Source organism: Corylus avellana, chromosome 6 (genome assembly GCF_965113065.1).
Source record: "Corylus avellana chromosome 6, dhCorAvel1.hap1.2, whole genome shotgun sequence".
Lineage (NCBI taxonomy): Eukaryota > Viridiplantae > Streptophyta > Magnoliopsida > Fagales > Betulaceae > Corylus > Corylus avellana.
Window position 1 is genome coordinate 4,119,603 of NC_142495.1, and position 19,547 is coordinate 4,139,149.

The 19,547-nt window shown below is 33.7% G+C and overlaps 2 protein-coding genes and 1 pseudogene across 4 annotated transcripts; all 3 read left to right on the forward strand.

Annotated features, from left to right (window-relative positions):
• The first annotated feature begins 5,761 nt into the window (after positions 1-5,761).
• Positions 5,762-11,470, forward strand: LOC148584794 (U-box domain-containing protein 33-like). 2 transcript variants are annotated; one of them, XM_088517340.1, is made up of 8 exons: positions 5,762-6,074; positions 6,433-6,554; positions 6,816-6,937; positions 7,338-7,442; positions 8,141-8,552; positions 9,162-9,284; positions 9,381-9,806; positions 10,572-11,470. In XM_088517340.1, the coding sequence occupies exons 1-8, from the start codon at positions 5,906-5,908 to the stop codon at positions 11,343-11,345; spliced, it is 2,253 nt and encodes a 750-aa protein (XP_088373466.1). In that variant the 5' UTR covers positions 5,762-5,905; the 3' UTR covers positions 11,346-11,470. The 2 variants fall into 2 exon arrangements, with proteins under 2 accessions (XP_088373466.1, XP_088373467.1); XM_088517341.1 differs by lacking the exons at positions 5,762-6,074; positions 6,433-6,554 and having other exon boundaries at positions 6,869-6,937; positions 7,317-7,442.
• A 2,846-nt stretch (positions 11,471-14,316) lies between these two features.
• On the forward strand, positions 14,317-15,494 carry LOC148584795 (U-box domain-containing protein 33-like). Its single transcript, XM_088517275.1, has 4 exons — positions 14,317-14,485; positions 14,626-14,747; positions 14,905-15,022; positions 15,315-15,494. Exons 1-4 carry the CDS (start codon positions 14,317-14,319, stop codon positions 15,482-15,484), a joined length of 579 nt encoding a protein of 192 aa, XP_088373401.1. The 3' UTR covers positions 15,485-15,494.
• Positions 15,494-19,087, forward strand: LOC132186871 (U-box domain-containing protein 32-like; annotated as a pseudogene). The gene is made up of 3 exons (XR_015912647.1): positions 15,494-16,057; positions 16,542-16,970; positions 17,726-19,087. The product of XR_015912647.1 is annotated as a U-box domain-containing protein 32-like (transcript).
• Positions 19,088-19,547: the final 460 nt, after the last annotated feature.

Below are 19,547 nucleotides of genomic sequence, written 5' to 3' on the forward strand. Positions count from 1 at the left end.
CCCCACTGAAGTTTTATGAGTTTTTTAATTCGAACCCTAATGTTTAAAAATTGGCAATGTACCCCCGTAATGTTTTAAAAATTTTCAATTCAGACCCTCCGTTACTAATTTTCATCTAATTTGACGAAAATCATCCCACGTCCGTCTCACGTAGGATTTTGATACCCTCTATTTCAATTTTGCCCTTATTAAAGTCTAAGAAATTACGTAATTACTCTCAATTTCATAGGTTTTAATAAGGGTAATTACGTAATTTTATAGGTTTTAATGAGGGCAAAATTGGAATAGAGGGCAATAAAATCTCATGTAAGACGCACGTAGGATGATTTCCGTCCAATTAGACGAAAATTAGTAATAGAGGGTCTAAATTGAAAATTTTTGAAACATTAGAGGGGTACATTGCTAATTTTTAAACATTGAGGTTCGAATTAAAAAACTCTTGAAACTTCAGGGAGGTGAAGTGAATTTAACCCAATTATTTAATTATCCTCATTAAAACCTATGAAATTGAGAGTAATTACGTAATTTTATAGGTTTTAATGAAGGCAAAATTGGAATAGAGGGCATAAAAATTTCACGTGAGAAGCACGTGAGATGATTTCCGTCCAATTAGACGGAAATGAGTAACGAAATGTCTAAATTGAAATTTTTTGAAACATTAGTGAGGTACATTGCAAATTTTTAAACATTGGGGTATGAATTAAAAAAACGCTTGAAACTTTAGGAAAGTAAAATGAATTTAACCCAAAAATTTTTATGGACGTGACATAAATTGATATGTCACTATTTACTGACGTGACAGAAATTATGGTACTATAGACACTTAAAAAAACTTCCTTTTTTTTTTTTTGTAGTGATTGTTGATCTACTATGTATTGCTTGATAATTGCAGAAGAATGACAGAACTCAAGTCTAGTAAAACTAAATATGTGCGAGCAAGCACCTATTTCCTGTCATATTCAATTTATTTGCAAAGGCCACCTCATCTTCACTAGGTTTGGTAGACAGCTTTTGTTAATTAATTACTCTTTTTCATGCAACGTACGTTGACAATGTAAAGTTCATATATGAAAATGAAATTCATGTTATTTACTTTTTTACTTTAATTTTGATTGACGGGAAATGCAATGAAAGGTTTATAGTAGTCTATGTTGTCGTGTTGTTCACTTGGACGATTTTTAAAACATATTTTGCAACCTATGATTTTAAATGCCATAAAATGCTTTGATTTCTTTTATTATACACCGATTAATTTTTTAATGAGATACTCAAAGGCTAATCCAACCTTCTATAATATTGGCAAAGTATGTTCTCTGTTTCTCCTCCTCCTCACATTAGTCAACATATGTTACGTCTCTTTTCTTGACCTCTTCTTCCCCAGAAAAATAATGGTGGAATATTATTTCTAGAAATACCTGTAAACCAAATAATCTCAGGTGAAATAACAAAGAATAAAAAATGGAGAAAAAGTTGCATAGATCGTTTTCTACTGGCAATATAATAAGGAAAACTAATGAAAGTTTCAAATCTAGACATCAATTTGTTCCAGGTGGAAAAAGAGTACATATGTTTCTTTCTTATATATATTCTATTGTCATAACATGGCTCATTACTTCAATAACAACAAACACTACCATACTGATGCAGCACCGACAAAGCTATATTATGCTCTTTTTTTTTTTTTTTTTTTTTAATTTAATAATAATTTTTAATATCACATCAAAAATTATATACTTGAACATGTTCTCATAAAGCAATTATTTTCCTGTTGTGTGGTGACACTCGGCTCTTCTTTCTCATTGGCCCTCTCTTCTGATTCTGGATATTTTCCCTTTCTCTCTGTTTCTTTCTTCTTCTATTCTTTCTCTGCTGTGCGTGTTATGAATGAAGAATTGCTGCGGAATTACATCTTTGCTTTGTCGGTGGGATTAGTTGATTCGCAGGGGTATGGTGAAATATCGTGGGACGTTGTGTTTCTTGCTTGCAAACACCTCTATTTTGTATTAATGTATTTTGGTGAGACGTGGGCCATGCATGTTGACTCTTTCATGGGTGTGTGTACGTCCAAATTCATTCTAACCTGATGATCTCCATCACTTGCCACCGGATTCTCGACCTACATACGTAACATACCTCTTAAGTCTTCAAAATGGAGCTTTTAAAACTAGTCAAGACTGTGGCTTTGGTGAGTTTGGGTTCTCGTTTGGTTTGCGAAATGTCTAGTTCATTAAACAATGATTAACTACTATTGGGAATACAAGAGTGTGAAATAAGCTAACTATTCATATTCTTTTATTTGATTGTAACGCTAGAATAGAGCAATGATTATGTAATTCTTCGTTTGGTACAATGCAATATGTTGGTGAATAGAATCATATTGTGATCAAATTTCCTACAATACCCTTATAATACAAATACAATTTATATTATTAAGGATTTTCTTTCTTTGTTTTTTGAAACATAAACAACTATACTATAATTTTTATTTTTTTAATTATGTAAGGTATGTGGCCTTTTTTTTTTTTTTTTTTTTAATTTCCTTTTGCAATTATGCTACAAAAATATTTATATAGAAAAATCACATAATCGTCATATCACCACCATATTCTTTTTTTTTTTTAAAAAAAAAAAAAAAAAAAAACTACGAAAAGCACATCAACCATAAAAAAAAAAAATGAACAAAAAAGGAAATAAAAAAACAGAATTTTTTTTTAAAAAAAAAATTGGTACAGAAACAGAGAGAGATAGAGAAACAGAGAGAGAGGGGAGATGAAAAAAAGTTTCTTTGTAGAGAAATGGAGAAATAGAGAGAGAGGCATGAAAAATTGTTTCTTTGTAGAGAAACAAAGAAAAGAGAAACAGAGAGATGGAGAAATGGAGAGAGAACGAAATAGAGAAGAAACATAGAAGAGAGATCGAAGAGAGGGGAAGAGAGATATACCTTGAACTTGCAGAGAAGAGTTGTAGTTTGCACTTGCAGAGAGAGTCGCAGTTTGAGAGTTGGTGTGGGTGTGAGAAGGTGGGGTTTTTTATGACAATTTACACAATAAATTTAAGGGTTAAATACCTTGTTCTCCATGTGGTTTAACTTTTTATTTTTTGCCATTTAGGGTTTACTTTTTATTACATAAGGTATCTTTGGTTTGCCTAAAAACAGAGATGGTACCTTCGTCTAAATTTTGCCCAAAATTTGACAGAACGTCATATCAGCACCAATAACAACTTAACACGTGTCCATATAATTAATTAAAAATAATAATATTTTTTTAAAATTAAAAACATTAAAAAATTATATATATATTTTAAAAAGAAGAAGAAAAAAGTAGAGCCAACCCCAAGAAGCCAAAGGGGGTGGCCGAAACCACCCCCAAAGGCCCTTGGCCATAAGGGGGTGGCTTGGGTTTGGGGGTGGTTTCAGCCATCCCCTTTGGCTCTTTGGCCACCCCCAAACTTTTTTTTTAAAAAAAAAATATAATTTTTAATGTTTTTATTTTTATTTTTTATATTAATTATATGGACACGTGTTAATTTGTTATTAGTACTGACGTGGCGTTTCGTTAAATTTGGACGAAATTTAGACAGAGGTACCATCTCCGTTTTTAGGCAAATCAGAAGTACCACCTGTGATAAAAAGTAAACCCTATGAAGAAAAAAATAAAGAAGTTAAACCAAAGGGCGAATAAGGTATTTAACCTTAAATTTAACACTACATGACAGGATTAAGTAAGCCACTCATTTTTTAGTGGCTAAGCTAACCATGTGTGTATGAGATTAGTAGTCCCATGTAAACAGACTATTCCCAAGAATAGAGTGTTATCAAACAAAAGAATAGTTATACCTAAGGTGAGGTAGTCCATTCCAAGGGTCTATTCCGCAAACCAAAGTATTTTGTCGAGAGAAGAAAACATATCTGATATGAATGATTATTTTATTTTTTGATGTTTCAAGCTTAGGTATCTGCTTCCTATTGGAATGATTGAAGTTATTATTTCTTTTAATTTAAAGTGATTCCTAATTAAAGTTTCTACTTTACTAATTAAAATGATTACTTATCCATATTCAGAATGCTAGCATCTAAAAGATAAAAGATGTATAGTTGTTCATAAGAGGTTCAAGGTTCAGTGATCATATATAAAATATAAGATTTCTACTTCTTGTTAAAAAATAGATAAAAAAAAAAAAAATGAAAGGTTATTCTACTTCTTGTTAAAACAAAAAATTCAATGGTTAGTTGAACTTGAGAATCGATGGGATAAAAATATAAATTTTAATATTTTTCATGTTTATCAAAAATTACAAATTAATCTTTTTTATCTCTCCTCTTTCTTTCTTTTCAAGAATTCTTTTACTTGTTTGATAAATTGATGTAATCATCAAGTTGTTTATCAAATATAAATCATGACCCCTTTATTTTCTTTTTATTTAATCAATGATGGCTACAGAAATTTTTTTTCTTTTATTATGACTTTTTGAATAACCCCTTGATGACAAATAATGATTTTTTAATTCTTTTACTTGTATGATACATTTTGTGCTTCTTCTTTTTTTCTCCAAACCGACTAATATTATTTTTTATCAAATTAATAAAGGAAACACACACACACACACACACACACACACACACTTATATATATATATATATATATATATATATATTCTCTTTCAATCGGTCATTTTCAGACCTTTCTACGTAGTTTGTGGATATATAGAATTTCCGTCGCTTTGCTGAAAAATCAAAGAATTAATACATGGAAGACTATTATCTGTCAATGGTTTTAACCGACGGAAATATTCCAAAGATATTCCCAACACTTTGAAACAGGAATTTTTTTTTTTTTTTTTTTTTTTTTCTGTGGTAGGGTTAGGGCTTATTGATCACAATATGTTAATGTTACCTGCTTCGGATACTTGCTCATTAAGAAATTGCTACTGTACTAGATAAAACAATATATTAATTTTCCGGAATTTCTTAAACAATATATTAATTATAATGAAAATTGAATTATTATTGAACTCTAAGATCATTGTATAACAATCCTACAAACAAACTTGGAAAAGCCAGAAAATAATTTGTTAGCACTAATCTAAAATGAACTAAATCAAGTAAAGATGGAAATAGTCTAAATATCAAAAAGTGAACCAAATGAAGAAAGAATACACAAGGGATGATGGAGTTGATTCATAGCCAAAATTAGAAGATCATTTAAATTTGAACGGACTTAATTCGAGCAGATTTTTAGTGAAACTCGAGCCAACTTCTAAAAACTTTTAGCTTGAGTACTATATGCGCCCTGTTTGCCCTACATCGATCATTGATCCAATTAAGACCGACCCATCAATATATATATTAATCAAACAATAAAAAAATTATTAATAATAATAAAAAAAAATCGAGAGATGCAAGCTAATCAAGCCCTTCATGCATGGCCACTACAAAAAGGACAAAGGGAGCTTCCAACGAACGTCTTAGCTTCACACCGGGCCTTGCTCCATCTGTCATCATCAAGTCGAACGTTGCCAGCTGATCATTTTTCCACTTCATCACGGTGGTGGAGAAGCCATCTTTGACTTTGAAGATTATAAGTTGCCACGAAGAAATTGATAATTAATTGGGTGGGGCCATTTCTAGACCATTTTGAAGTCGTTGCCCTCCTGCGCAAGCCATGGGTCCATATGCTTGTACATACACAAAGGAGTCCAAACAAGCTGTCCCTTTTACTCCCAATCATATCCTAACGGAGCCCAGAAACTTTATAGACCATACAAAGGCTTTTAATCTTTTACCATTTCTTTTTTAAAAAAATCTTGGTTTTTTTTCTTTTTGCTGGATATTTGAATCTTATAATATTCTCTTCAGAAAACGAATTTTGATGAGTTTGAGTTTTCTCTTGTGTCCGGGAAAAGTATGGGAAGCAGACAGGAGATGAGTTTAGAGGATCCGATGGTATACGTTGCTGTGGGAAAAGATGTGAAGGCTGAGTGCAATTCAACCCTGTTATGGGCTTTGCAGAACTCCGGAGGAAAGAGGATTTGCATTCTTCATGTTCATGTTCCTGCGCAGCTGATCCCCTTTAGTATGTACCAATTACATATATATATATATATATATATATATATATATATATATATATATGATTCATGTATGTATACGCGCACGTGCATGTCATCACACACTCACTCACAAATATTACAAATATCCAAACATATTTGTTGATGTTTTTATGGGAATTCATCGATCAGTTTTGATTTATTCAGTTGTGCTGCTGCTTGACTTGTTGGAACTGTTCTTGGTTGACTTTATTTGTGGAAATAATTATGGAAAATTGCAGTTTTTTGCTTGAAGATCGAGTTTGGCTAATTTTGTAGCTTAATTTTCAGTATTTAAAGGTGGATTAATTAATTAGAGTCGTATTTTCTTGGGTTTGCATGTAGTGGGTGCAAAAGTTCCGGCGAGCTCATTGCAGGAAAAGATAGTGAATGAACACTGGGAAATTGAAAGACAAAATATGCATGCCATCCTCAATGAATACCTTATTTTCTGTTCCCAAAGGGGGGTATAAATTCTTCTTCGATCGCTCTCTTTTTTCTGTTTGTTCTAATTAATATTCTATTCTCTCTCAATAGAATTGTTTATTGTAATTCTGATATAAATACAATCTGATAGTCTTGTTATCATATTTATCTGGCGGCCTGAGTTTAATTATCTTTATCCTTGTCGGTTTGCATGCACCCTCTTGATCCTTGGATTGCTGTTGCTTGTTGCGATCAAGTTTGTCTAAACAATTGTTTGTCTCATTGTGGTTTTATAAATCTAGGCACGGGCTCAGAAACTAGTGACTGAAATGGACTGTATTGAGAGGGGAATAGTAGAACTCATCTCTCAGCATGGGATCAGGAAGCTTGTTATGGGAGCAGCAGCAGAGAAGCACTATAAAAGGTACAACAACTTCCATGTCGATAGTCATGTTCAATATATATCCACTACTGTGGATATCTTTTGATATTTCACCCTCACACAAAAGGGAAAAATATATAAAAGAAAATGTCTTCTCTAATTCGTCAATAGCACTACAAACATGAGAAAATAAAAATAATTTAATATACATATTAGGACACTACTTTGAGTCCAAAAGCCTAAGCTAATGTGTTTTGGTCCAGTTAGATATATTAGCCACTCTTTGTTCTTTATATTTTTTCAATGTAGGACATAAACCTAACAAATACATACCCAAGATATGGTATAATAGAGTGGTTATATGATTTTGGAGAGCTCACAATATTGTTAAATGAACTCAATGTTACTGACTTTGTATTAGTACTACTGCATGAAATTGCAGAAAAATGATGGACCTCAGGTCTGATAAAGCTAAATATGTGCGTAAACAAGCACCTGTCTCCTGCCACATACAATTTATCTGCAAAGGCCACCTCATCTTCACCAGGTATGCGCGCTAGACAGTTTTTGTTAATCACGCTTTTGCAATGATGACATGTATACGTATATAGGAAAAATATATGAATTTCTTAATAATGTATATGTGAGGCTATGCGGAGCTTGGTTTTGTATTCGATCCGGTTTGCACCCAACCTGGTTCGATGTTAGAAGCTACGGTTTATATGTTTTTTTTTTTCCCTGAGGCTTAGTCTATGAGCGCTCTAGCTTGGGCCGACAATTTTTTGGCCCATTTTGGTGTTTTGACCTAGTTGGGGGATCGTATTTATAGTCGTTTCTAACTATAGGATTTTGTACAAATGTATTATTGACGCCTTGTGTATTGTTTCTTTCGAAAATGACCTTGTGTAGTTAAATATAGCTATTATGGGCTATTTTTCTCTTCGAGTAGTCGCAGACACTTCAAAATAAAATTTTTGCTAAAATTTGTTAGAGTGGTGAACCACATAAATTTCTATATTTTATGATTGCTTATTTTTTGCTTTTTTCTTATTTTCCGCATCTCACTGATTTTAGAAAATATGATGGATTTCCTAACCGTATATCCTTAAAGGAGAAGAAGCTTATAAGCTTTTCAAAAGCTCATTGTTCATATTTATGTTATGGCCACAGAATGCTTGAAATTGTTGAAATACTTTTCACTTTCAGTTTAATCCTATTACTAATGCAAGTACCATATCAAAATAGGGAAGCAAATGCAGACGCTGAAACTCAAACTGGAATATCCAACAACAGGAAATCACGGCCTGCTAGTTGGGGGCACAGCAGGGACACCTCCAAAATAGGACAATCATTGAGATCACAATCTGTTTCAGAGAAAAACATTAATAGGAGTAGCGGTGGAAGGGGCCTGTTGGACATATCTGTCCCAAAAGGCACTGAAGAGCTTGCATCTCCAAAGAGCTTGTTGGACGTAGAAGGCAGTTCTGATGAGCGGGAATATGGCTCATCAAGGAGTCCTCCCCATTTGGGTTGCTCAACATGCTCTTCCAGAAGAGGGGCTGAGGATGAGAATGTGAAGATCTCATCACCATTACACCAACCAAGTCCATCATGGATTTCTGCATGCTCTTCTAGTACTGGAGCTCTCAGTCATGTGGTATATATATATATATATGTGTGCAAAATATTAAGACTCTTCTGCATTATGTTAAAGTAATGATTAAGTGTTATAGAAAAAAGTAAATTTTCAAGGTATTAGAGGTAAAGGTTCTGAGTTTGAACTTCAACTTTGTCATTTACCTCCTATTTCAATCAAATATTGCACGTATTGGGCCTTGTTAGAATTTATAATTTAGAGAAGATAAATGAGAACAAGGAAGATAGACTTAGAGAATTAAGATGGTTCGGCCTATAGTCTACGTCCACACATCAAAGACTTTTCATGGCTACATTTTTCCTTGATGTTTTTGATTGTGTACAATACTCTTACAAGTCCTTTCTACTTTTACATAACAATAAAGTTATTTTATCATTTGTAATTCTTAACTCTTGAGTTATTTTTTTCTTGAATTATTGTAGCTCTTGTCTCAATAGTCCTCGCATATTAAAAATGAGTTTGAGCCCACATGTGAGGGAAAGTGTTAAAGTAATAATTAAGTAATTAAATTTACATAATCCTATCTACTTAATTAAGCTTTAGGAGAAATGGTGATTTAACACATTATTCATTTGAAATGATAAATGACAAACGTTTAATGGATCCTAGCAGGACGAAAGTCTATATATTAATACCCTTTATGAGAAACTTCAACAAGCGAGGGCAGAGGCTGAAAAAGAGATACTCAGGCGTCAGAAAGCAGAAAGAGATCTAATTGAGGCTCTATGCAGGGTAAAATATTAAGAATCTTTTCCATTTTTGAAGATTTCTCTTACACTCTTTTAGACATCTCTATGCCAAAATGTTCATATTTATTCCATTCAACAGGCCCATGAAGAGTTGATACAAAGAAAAACTGAGGAAGCGTTGGCAAAAGAGAGAGAGCTGGAAGAGGTGAAGAATCAGAGAAACCAAGCAATGGAAGAACTCCGGTCTTCTCAAGTACAAATTGCAGAGTTACAGAAGGGGATGGATGAGCTGCAAGTGGAGCGTGATAATGCTCTGAAAGAAGCTCAAGGGCTGAGAAGAAAGCAAGAGGGCTCAATGAGAGACATGCTTCCATTCTCTGAGTTCTCCCTCTCCGAGATTGAAGAGGCCACTCATAGCTTTAACGAATCCATGAAAATTGGAGAAGGAGGATATGGGAACATTTATAAAGGTATCTTGCATCAAACCAAGGTTGCTATAAAGAAGCTACATTCACAGAGCATACATTCTCATGTCGCACAAGGCCCCTCAGAATTTCAAATGGAGGTTTGTGGTTGAATCATTTAAATTATATATTTAGTTATATATTTATGAGTAATACTAAGGCTGTCATACAACTAGATAATGTGATAGTGCAAATTAGTCATTGAATCAACACTTCAAAAAAAAAACTAGGGCTAATTTTCATTGAATTATAAGACCTTTGTCTATTTTTTTCCTCAAATAAATAATAAAAATGAGATGAAAATACCATTATATCCTTTTATTAAATTTTTAAAAAATGTATATTGAAAAAAAAAAAAAAAAAAAAAAAACACAAATAGAAAACCTATTAGTATAGTTGCGCCATCTGTTGGGGATGGCTACGAACCACCTTTCTATTTGAGGGTGGTCACGAGCCACTCCTATGATGGGGTGTTCGATCCTCTCGTGCAGTCACTCCTCTGTTGAGGGTGGTCACAAGCCCTCCTTTCTATTTAGGGTTTGTCGTGAGCCAATATTTTCTAATGGGTAGCCACTTCGGTTAAAGGGGTGGCTCATGCCACCGTGGTTTGTGTATTTTTTATTTTATTGTACTTTTTCAAAAATTTTAATAGGGGAGGTTATGTATAGCACACTTGCACAACTATTTGTTGATTGTAGCCAAAATTAAGAATATGAAAAGATTGTGAAACAACAAACTGATAGACTTCCTTGTCATGATCAACTAAACTTTCATTATTCACAATTCCAATTATTTGACCACTTTAAAAAAGAAAACACAAACACAAATTTGCGTTTGATGTAATTGGTTGGTTGTATAACATGTAGGTTCGTGTACTGAGTCAGCTGAGGCATCCAAATCTAGTGAAACTCATTGGATCTTGTCCAGAAGCTTTTGCACTCATCTATGAGTATGTCCCCAATGGAAGCCTTGAAGATCGACTCAGCTGCAAGGACAACAGTCCTCCATTATCATGGCAAACTCGAGTAAGCATCGCCAAAGGGCTCTGCTCTGTTCTTGTTTATCTTCATTCCATTAAGCCTCACAGCATCATTCATGGTGATTTGAAGCCCTCCAATATCCTTCTTGATGCCAGCTTTGGCAGCAAACTTAGTGACTTTGGAATCTGCCGCATAATCTGCCATGAAAGTAGCTCAACCAACAACAGTACCACGCTGTGCCATATAACTATCCCAAAGGGCACTTTGCCTTACATAGATCCTGAGTTTCTTGAAACAGGAGTGCTGACTTTTAAGTCAGATGTTTACTCCTTTGGACTCATATTGCTGCAGTTGTTGACTGGGAGACCACCCTTCTTGATAGCAAACGAAGTGGAAGATTCGTTGGATGCTGGAAACTTGGAAACCCTGTTGGATCCTTTGGCTGGAGAGTGGCCTATTGCGCTTGCTCAGGAGTTGGCTCGGTTGGGGTTGAGGTGCTGTGAGAGGAAGCGAAAGAGGCGGCCAAACCTTGGGTCAGATGTCTGGAAGGTGCTTGAGCCATTGAACACATCATGTGCAGCCGAGTCCGGACCCCAGCTGGGTCCTGCACATGATCAATCTTTATTGTATTTGTCCCATTTCCTAGGTAGGTTATTCTAATCTAGTGCTTAGAGGCAGAATATTGCTTCATGGTGAAGGAAATATATGTATATATAATAAATTGTAAGAGTGTTGTTATTTATATTCGTTTTAATAGTTTTTATTTTATTTTATTTTATTTTTTATTTTGGGCTTATCATATTTTTTATTCTTATATATATTGATATTCCAGAAGCTTTATAATTCGTTTATTTAGGAGTAATTTTAAATACTCAATTCTTTTTCTATTTCTATATAATTGGGTTGATGTGACAATGCTCATCAACCTTTAAATTATTTTTCTTTTTTTAATAAAAATTTATCCAATAGTTTATAGAGATTACTTTAATTGTATAAGAGTGAGACAATAGTTGACTATATGACAAATTAAATATGATAAATCACATCCTAGAAAAAAAAAAAAAAAGTATGTCTCTATATAGGAAAAGTTTTACTCTTATTATGGCTTTTTAATAACCCATTGAATAATATTGATCACATATTATGACGTGAGAAAAAAAGTACTATTTTTTTTTTTCATTTTTAAATGGGTTGAAAAATATTTCCTTCAAACTGGTTTGAAAAAAATTTATGTCTTATATATATAAAGGAAACATGTATTTCTAGAAAGATCTTTGGCAAAAAAGAAGAAGCAGCAAATAGCTAGTACTTACAAAAAATCCAAGAGTGACATGTAACTCAGTGCTGGCATCGTATGGTCAATAAGAAGATTAGGTACATGATATTATCCAAAGTATTAAAAATGTAATTTCTATATATACAGATTGGAATGTAATTTAGCTACAACTTCTGTCGCTTTGCTGAAAAAAAAAACAAAGAATACACGACGTACACTGTACGTCCATGATTCTGTCAATGGTTTACCAAACCACGCGTAGGAGAAAATCTTTTCTACTTTTATTTTGAGAAATGTTAGATGTTCTTTTTGTGTCATTTTTGTTTTAGATAAAATTTATTTTATAAAAATTAAGTGAAAGAAATAAGAGTAACTTTTTATTTTTATTTTTATTCTTATCTTTTTGAAAAGATCAAGTGTCTAATCGATGAGAATTAAAACTATTCCAAGTTGAGAGAACTTCCCTTTATCCGGATGTGGTATGAAATTCCCTTTTACAGCCTTGAATATAAATTTGACACATTAGGTAAAAACATCAAATACAATGGAGATAAAAACACACATCTTTAATTCAAATCAATCACATAGACTTTTCTATTCGTTCTAACCTAACGCTTACCACTCACCACCGAACCTCCCACCCGCCTCCAAGCCCTCAATAATGGAGTCTCCAAAACCCACAAAGGTTGTGGCTCTGGTGATTTTATCAATGAGTATTTTGTCCGTGAGGTATTTTATCAAGAAAACGAAAATTATTTGGTATAAATGGATATATTATTTTTTGATGTTTCAAGTTGAGGTATCTGCTTCTTATTGAAAAGTGCAAAACACCTAATTTACACCGTAAACTAATTAAAGTAGTTCTCTTCCAACTTACGTCAATCTTCGTACTTAAAAAAAAAAGAGTCAATCTTAGGTACTTGCTGATCAAGAAATTGCTTGGTCAGGACTTCTACAGTCTTATTGTTTAATATGATCACCATGTTTTATATTGTTACTTCCACAATTGTTGACCAATTAACTTTAACCAATAACCATAAAAACGGCTCAAGTAGCAACTTTTTTTGTTTTTGTTTAGGGCATGAAAATGGTTTTCTATTTTTACTTGGGCGGCCTGAATCAAATTATAGTATTCAGTTTTGAAGTTACGATATTTTAGTTTAATTAGGTTTTAATTTTTAAATATATTATTCGGTCAATTGCACAATAGCTTCTTACTTATATATATATATATTGGAGTATGATCATCACGCGGTTTTTAGCCACTCAAATATTCCAAAGATATTCCAAGATTTTTTTTTTTTTTTTTTTTTTTTAACAATATATAATAACGTCAGTCAATCTTCAGGTAATTTCTATAGTCAATCTTCAGGTAATTTCTATAGTTGATCTGTCTAAGATGAAACAATATAATAATATTAATTTCGTGGTCCAATTCTACCGTTCACTCTTTTATTTTAATTATTATTTCATGTTTTAGGTCTTACTTGTTGACGTGGAAGAGTTTAGTTTATATTTGAAAGTGAGTGTTAAAATATAAATTAAATGACCGTTGAGAGACCGTCCTTTTACTCGGCACTGTACTTGAAATGCTCCAAATTTTGCTTTATTCATTTTTAAAATAAGTGTTAATTTAACCAAAGATGATCTAGGTATGAATTATTTAATACTTCTTTGTGCTAAAGTATTAATTAAATAATTAAATTTATCTCTTTGTATTTGTTTAAATTTTTAAGATAAGTAATAATTTAAAACTCTGACTCTAGATCTTATATTGGACTAACAAATTAAGATAACTTCATCCAACAAACATGACCTAAAAAATGAGGGAAGAGAAACCAAAATGGCTATAGAAAAATTGTTATAATGTCAAACACACAATTTGCAATGTAGTATATATATTGTTATTCTTTCGATTTATTTTATAAAATTTTAAGTCTGTGATAAACTCCCGCGCAACTCTCGGGTCCACGCCGGCATATACACAATAGAGTCCAGACAAGCAATCCCTTTTGCTCAGAAGTCAGCAAGCTATCCCTTTGTACAGACCTGGTCAGAAACTTCACAGAACCCAACAAAGCCTTTTTTCCAAGTCTTCGGTTTTTTTTTTTTTTTTTTTTTTTTTTAATTTCTCAATTATTTTTAATTTGCTGAAAACTTGATCCTTCTATATATTCTCTATTGATGATCAGAAAGAAAGCTGAAAATGAGGGTTTTTGGTGAATGAGTTTTCCAGTACTTGTTTCATATATAAAGAGCTGCATGTGGGGGTGTCTGCAATTTTATGGTATATTTTTTTTTTGTAACAAATTTTATGGTATATTTATGCGTTGAATTTATTAGATTTTCTGGGAAATGGGAAGCAGGCATGAGACGGCATCTGTGATTGATGATATGATATACGTTGCTGTGGGAAAAGATGTGAAAGAGTGCAAATCAATCCTGTTATGGGCTTTGCAGAATTCTGGGGGAAGGAGGATTTGCATCCTTCATGTTCATCAGCCTGCACGGTTCATTCCCTTCAGTAAGTCCCAAACACGTACATGTTAATTTCTTGATGATTCCATGCAAGTAGGCTCGATCGTGAAACTATTTGAAAGGAAACTTGGAAAAATATTATATAATCTGGAATTTATTAGAGTTTTTTTGTTGATTAATCTGCAGTGGGTACAAAAGCTCCAGCAAGCAAACTCAAGGAAAAGATAGTGAGCGATTACCGGGAAACTGAAAGGCAAAATATGCATCAGATCCTCGATGAATGCGTTCGTTTCTGTCTCCAAATGGGGGTATAAATTTTATTCCCTTTTTTCTGTTTGTTTTATTCACTTTTCTTTTTTCCTTTAGTGTTAAATTTAGTTTATCTAATTGTTAAAAAGAATAATAATAATAAAAAAAATTATCTAAATTGGGTTGGAAATTTCTGATTTATATTTTAAAATATAGGTACGGGCACAAAAACTAGAAATAGAAATGGACCGTATCGAGAAGGGAATTGTAGATCTCATCTCTAAGCACGAGATCAAGAAGCTTGTTATGGGAGCAGCTGCAGACAAGCACTATAATCGGTACAGACAACATAAAATCTTTTTCCACATCATCATGTTCATTAATTTCTTGATCTATTCTTAGTTTATATCTAACGGTCACAAATTGTCATCACCAATAATTTGTAATCAAAATTATTATGATCAATATAGATAGTAATTATTATTAATTATTTGTCCAAACAAATTTTGAATTGTCGGATCTCGGACACACATATAGAATTCATATAAACTCCCTGAGAAACTAGACATATTGCAAATTGTTTAGTAGATTAAAAAGGGTAAAAGTGTAAAACCAATTATTGCTTGATAATTGCAAAAGAATGACGAAACTCAAGTCTAGTAAAGCTAAATATGTACGCGAACAAGCCCCTATTTCCTGTCATATGCAATTCATCTGCAAAGGCCACCTCATTTTCACCAGGTTTGGTAGATATATGTTTTTATTAAATTTACCATTTAATATTTATAAATTGTAGATTTTATATTAATTACCAAGGCAAATTTAATTACCATATGGATATAGGGAAGCAAGCGCAGAGATATTGCCTGAAAGTGGACAATCAAACCTCATGAAATCACGGTCGGTTGCTTTGGGGGCGCACGACAGGGACAATAGTGAAACCCGACAATCAAACTACGTGAGATCACAATCTGTTACGGCGGGGCACAATAGGGATAGCAGTGGAAGAATGATGGGCATATTCGATATCCCTTCACCGGCGGCAGCGGGCACTAGTGATCAAGAGACTTCTTCATCTCCAAAAAGTCCTTCGGGTTCTGATGGATGGGGGAATGGGTTAGGATTGAGAAGGAGTCCTTCCGGTTCGGGTTATTATTGCTCAACCAGCTCTCCCAAAAGAGTGGCTGACGTAACTCTGTCTTCATGGAATGAGGCCAATGAGTTTAGCGCACCCTCTCCCGCGGGTTCGGGTTATTCAAGAACCTCTTATGTGGATGTCGGATCTCCATTGCTGCGGCAGAGTCCAAGATTGGTTTCTAGTGCAAGTACCATCTCAATATGCTCTTCTAATGGAGCCCTCAATGCTGTGGTACGTGCAATACATTGATTCATGTAAAATTTATAAAAATACAAATTTACTCTAAATTAAAATAAAAAATTCAGTTTTTTATTTTCTCTATATATTATGAGGCATGCATGTGGAGGCTTTGAGTGTATGGTACGGTTTAAATTGTACGTGGGGCTTCTATAAGAAGCGTTTTAGGTTTCTCTTTAGCATTTGTTCATCAAAATTGATCAAAGATTAATAAGCAATTAAACAATATGATCGAAAAGGCTTTAAATATAAACATGTAAGGGATGTCCTAGATGACACTCTTTATGAGTGACTTCAACAAGTGATGGCAGAGAATGAAAAAGAAACACTCAGGCGTGAGAGAGAAAAAAGAGATGTGATTGAGGCCAAACGCAGGGTTAAGATTTTAATTTTTTTTTTTTTAAAAAAAAGAGAGATTTCTAGTTGCTGCAGAACTTGAAACACAATCTGATGCAAATTGTGAAAATCAAATGAATAGAGCCAAGAAGAGTCGAGACAAAGAAAAAAGGCTGAGGAAGCGCTAGTGAAGGTAAAAGAAAAGCTTGAAAATGTGAAGAATCAAAGAGACCAAGTAAAGGAAGAACTGGGGATTTCTCAAGAACATGAATTATCATTAAAGACTCAGATTGCAGAGTTACACAAAGAGATGAATGAGGTACAGATGGAGCGTGATAATGCGCTGAAAGAAGCTACAGGGCTAAGAAGAAAACAAGTTGGTGATGATGATCACTTCTCTGAGTTGAAGCTCTCTGAGATCGAAGAAGCTACTTAGAAGTTTGATGAATCCAGGAAAATTGGACAAGGAGGATATGGAAGCATTTATAAAGGTCTCCTGCGTCAAAAAGAGATTGCAATTAAGATGCTACAATCTCCTGGCGCCCATGGCACCTCACAATTCCAAGTGGAGGTTTGTCTACTCCTTCGAAAATTTATTTGTAGTTGTATATTTATTGGGCCTAAACTAGTGATACGTACGGTTAAGTTATCATTCATTTCAAAAGTTTAAACTGGTAGAAAGAGATAAATTTAATCTTTTAATTTATGGAAAACTTTACTTAGGTCGCCTGAACTATCAAGCATTTTGAAAAAACCCCCCAAATTTCAAAAGCTCTCAATTTCACATCATGAACTTTCAATTTGATGTGATGTACAAGTAATGTACTCTTGTACATCAATTTTTAGCGTTAAACAGACGTTAAATATGATTAAATGACCTTTATACCTTTAAATTTTTTATAAAATTTCAAATTTATCACTGAGACCCAATTGTTTTTCTTAAAAAAAAAAAAAAACGAAAATCAAAGGTATTTTGGTATTTTTGTCGATTTTCATTAAAGCTAACACTGAAAATTGAAGGAGGGAAGGTATATTGCATCAAATTGAAAGTTCAATGGTGAAATTGAGAGTTTTTAAATTTTGAGAGTTTTTTCAAAACGCAAGATAGTTCATAGGTCTTTTGTGAAGTTTTCCATTTCATTTATATTCAAACTAAACTTCCATTTATTCAAAATTTATTTCCTTAATTTTTTAATTTTTAAAGTTTTCACCACTTAAAAGAAAAATACATTCAACAACAGCAATTTACACTTAAAAATTGGAACAAAGTTCGATCAAAAGTTTGGCATTTTATCTCATTTGGTGGTTGTATATAATATATATCAGGTTAGTGTATTGAGTCAGCTACGGCATCCAAATCTTGTGAAACTTACTGATCCTGCCCTGAAGTTTTTGCGCTAATCTATGAGTATCTCCCCAATGGAAGCCTTGAAGATAGACTGAGCATGAAAGACAACAACCCTCCATTATCATGGCAAACTCGAATACGCATCGCCACAGAGTTGTGCTCTGTCCTCGTTTATCTTCATTCTGCTAAACCTCACAGCATAGTGCATGGTGATTTGAAGTCTATATGCATCCACCTCCTAGGTTATCTCCTCCTACAAGCAAGGTTTGTTGTCTCCGTCGAGCTCTATATGGACTTAAGCAGGCTCCTAGAGCATGGTTTACTAAGTTTAATGCCACTGTCTCTAGCCTTGGCTACTCCATCAGCTCTTATGATTCAGCCTTGTTTATTCGCCGCACAAACCGAGGTACCATACTTCTTCTACTATATGTTGATGACATGATCATCACTGGAGATGATATCACTGGTATTTAGGAACTTAAACAATTCCTCAGTCAGCACTTTGAGATGAAAGATCTTGGCCCTCTCAGCTATTTTTTTGGTCTTGAGATCTCTGCTTCTTCTGATGGTTATTATTTAACACAGGCTAAGTATATCTCTGATCTACTTTCCCGAGCCAATCTCACACACAGTAAGATTGTCGACGCACCGACTGAGCTTAATACTCGTCTCACTCCTGATGATGGCGAGCCTCTTCATGATTTTATCTTATATCGGCATTTAGTTGGCAGTCTTGTCTACCTTACTGTCACTCGGCCTGATATCTCACATGATGTCCATCAGGTGAGTCAGTTTATGGCTGCTCCTCGCTCCACTCATTTCTCAGTTGTCCTCCGCATTCTTTGCTACCTGAAGGGAACATTATTTCATGGGCTCTATTTCTCCTCTCAATCTCCTCTTCAGTTGCATGCTTATACTGATGCTGATTGGGAGGGTGATCCAACAGATCGTCGCTCTACAACTGGTTACTGTTTCCTACTTAGCACATCGCTTTTCTCTTGGAGAAGTAAGAAACAAACTGTTGTTGCTTAATCTAGCACCGAAGCAGAATATTGTGCTTTAGCTGACACTACCTCGGAGCTACTTTGGTTACAATGGCTGTTACAGGATATGGGTGTCTCTCTTTCTTTTTCTACTCCTGTATATTGTGACAACATGAGTGTTATTCAGATTACTTATAATAATGTTTTTCATGAACGGACGAAACATATTGAGATTGATTGTCATTTTGTCCGTCATCATCTTCTTCAGGGCTCACTACAGCTTCATTTTGTCACGTCTCGTGATCAGCTCGTGGACATCTTAGTGTATGTATTATTAGCCTATATAAATAAGCTCCTTCTGTATATTATTCTGTGTTATTCAATATACAATATTATTCTCAACAAATGAAAAGTTTATAGTAGTCTATGTTGTCGATTTGTTCACGTAGACGGTTTTTAAAACATATTTTGCACCGTACGATTTTAAATGCCATAAATCGCTTTGGTTTCTTTTATTATACACTGATTAATTTTTTAATGAGATAGTCAAAGGCTTAATTCAACCGTCTATAATATTCGGCAAAGTATATTCTCTGTTTCTCCTCCTCCTCACATTACTCAACATATGTTACGTCTCTTTTCTTGACCTCTTCTTCCCCAGAAAAATAATGGTGGAATATTTCTAGCAATGCCTGTAAACAAAATCATCTCAAGTGAAATAACAAAGAATAAAAAATGGAGAAAAAGTTGCATAGATCGTTTTCCACTGGCAATATAATAAGGAAAACTAATGAAAGTTTCAAATCTTGACATCAAT

Excerpts from the sequence above, each read along its gene's own strand:
- LOC148584794 (XM_088517340.1), top strand. The coding sequence starts at position 5,906 with ATGGGAAGCAGACAGGAGATGAGTTTAGAGGATCCGATGGTATACGTT. Across the intron at positions 9,285-9,380 it reads TAATTGAGGCTCTATGCAGG|GCCCATGAAGAGTTGATACA; the intron begins GTAAAATATTAA and ends TCCATTCAACAG. Across the intron at positions 9,807-10,571 it reads CCTCAGAATTTCAAATGGAG|GTTCGTGTACTGAGTCAGCT; the intron begins GTTTGTGGTTGA and ends TATAACATGTAG.
- LOC148584795 (XM_088517275.1), top strand. The coding sequence starts at position 14,317 with ATGGGAAGCAGGCATGAGACGGCATCTGTGATTGATGATATGATATAC. Across the intron at positions 14,486-14,625 it reads TGCACGGTTCATTCCCTTCA|TGGGTACAAAAGCTCCAGCA; the intron begins GTAAGTCCCAAA and ends ATTAATCTGCAG. Across the intron at positions 14,748-14,904 it reads GTTTCTGTCTCCAAATGGGG|GTACGGGCACAAAAACTAGA; the intron begins GTATAAATTTTA and ends TTTAAAATATAG.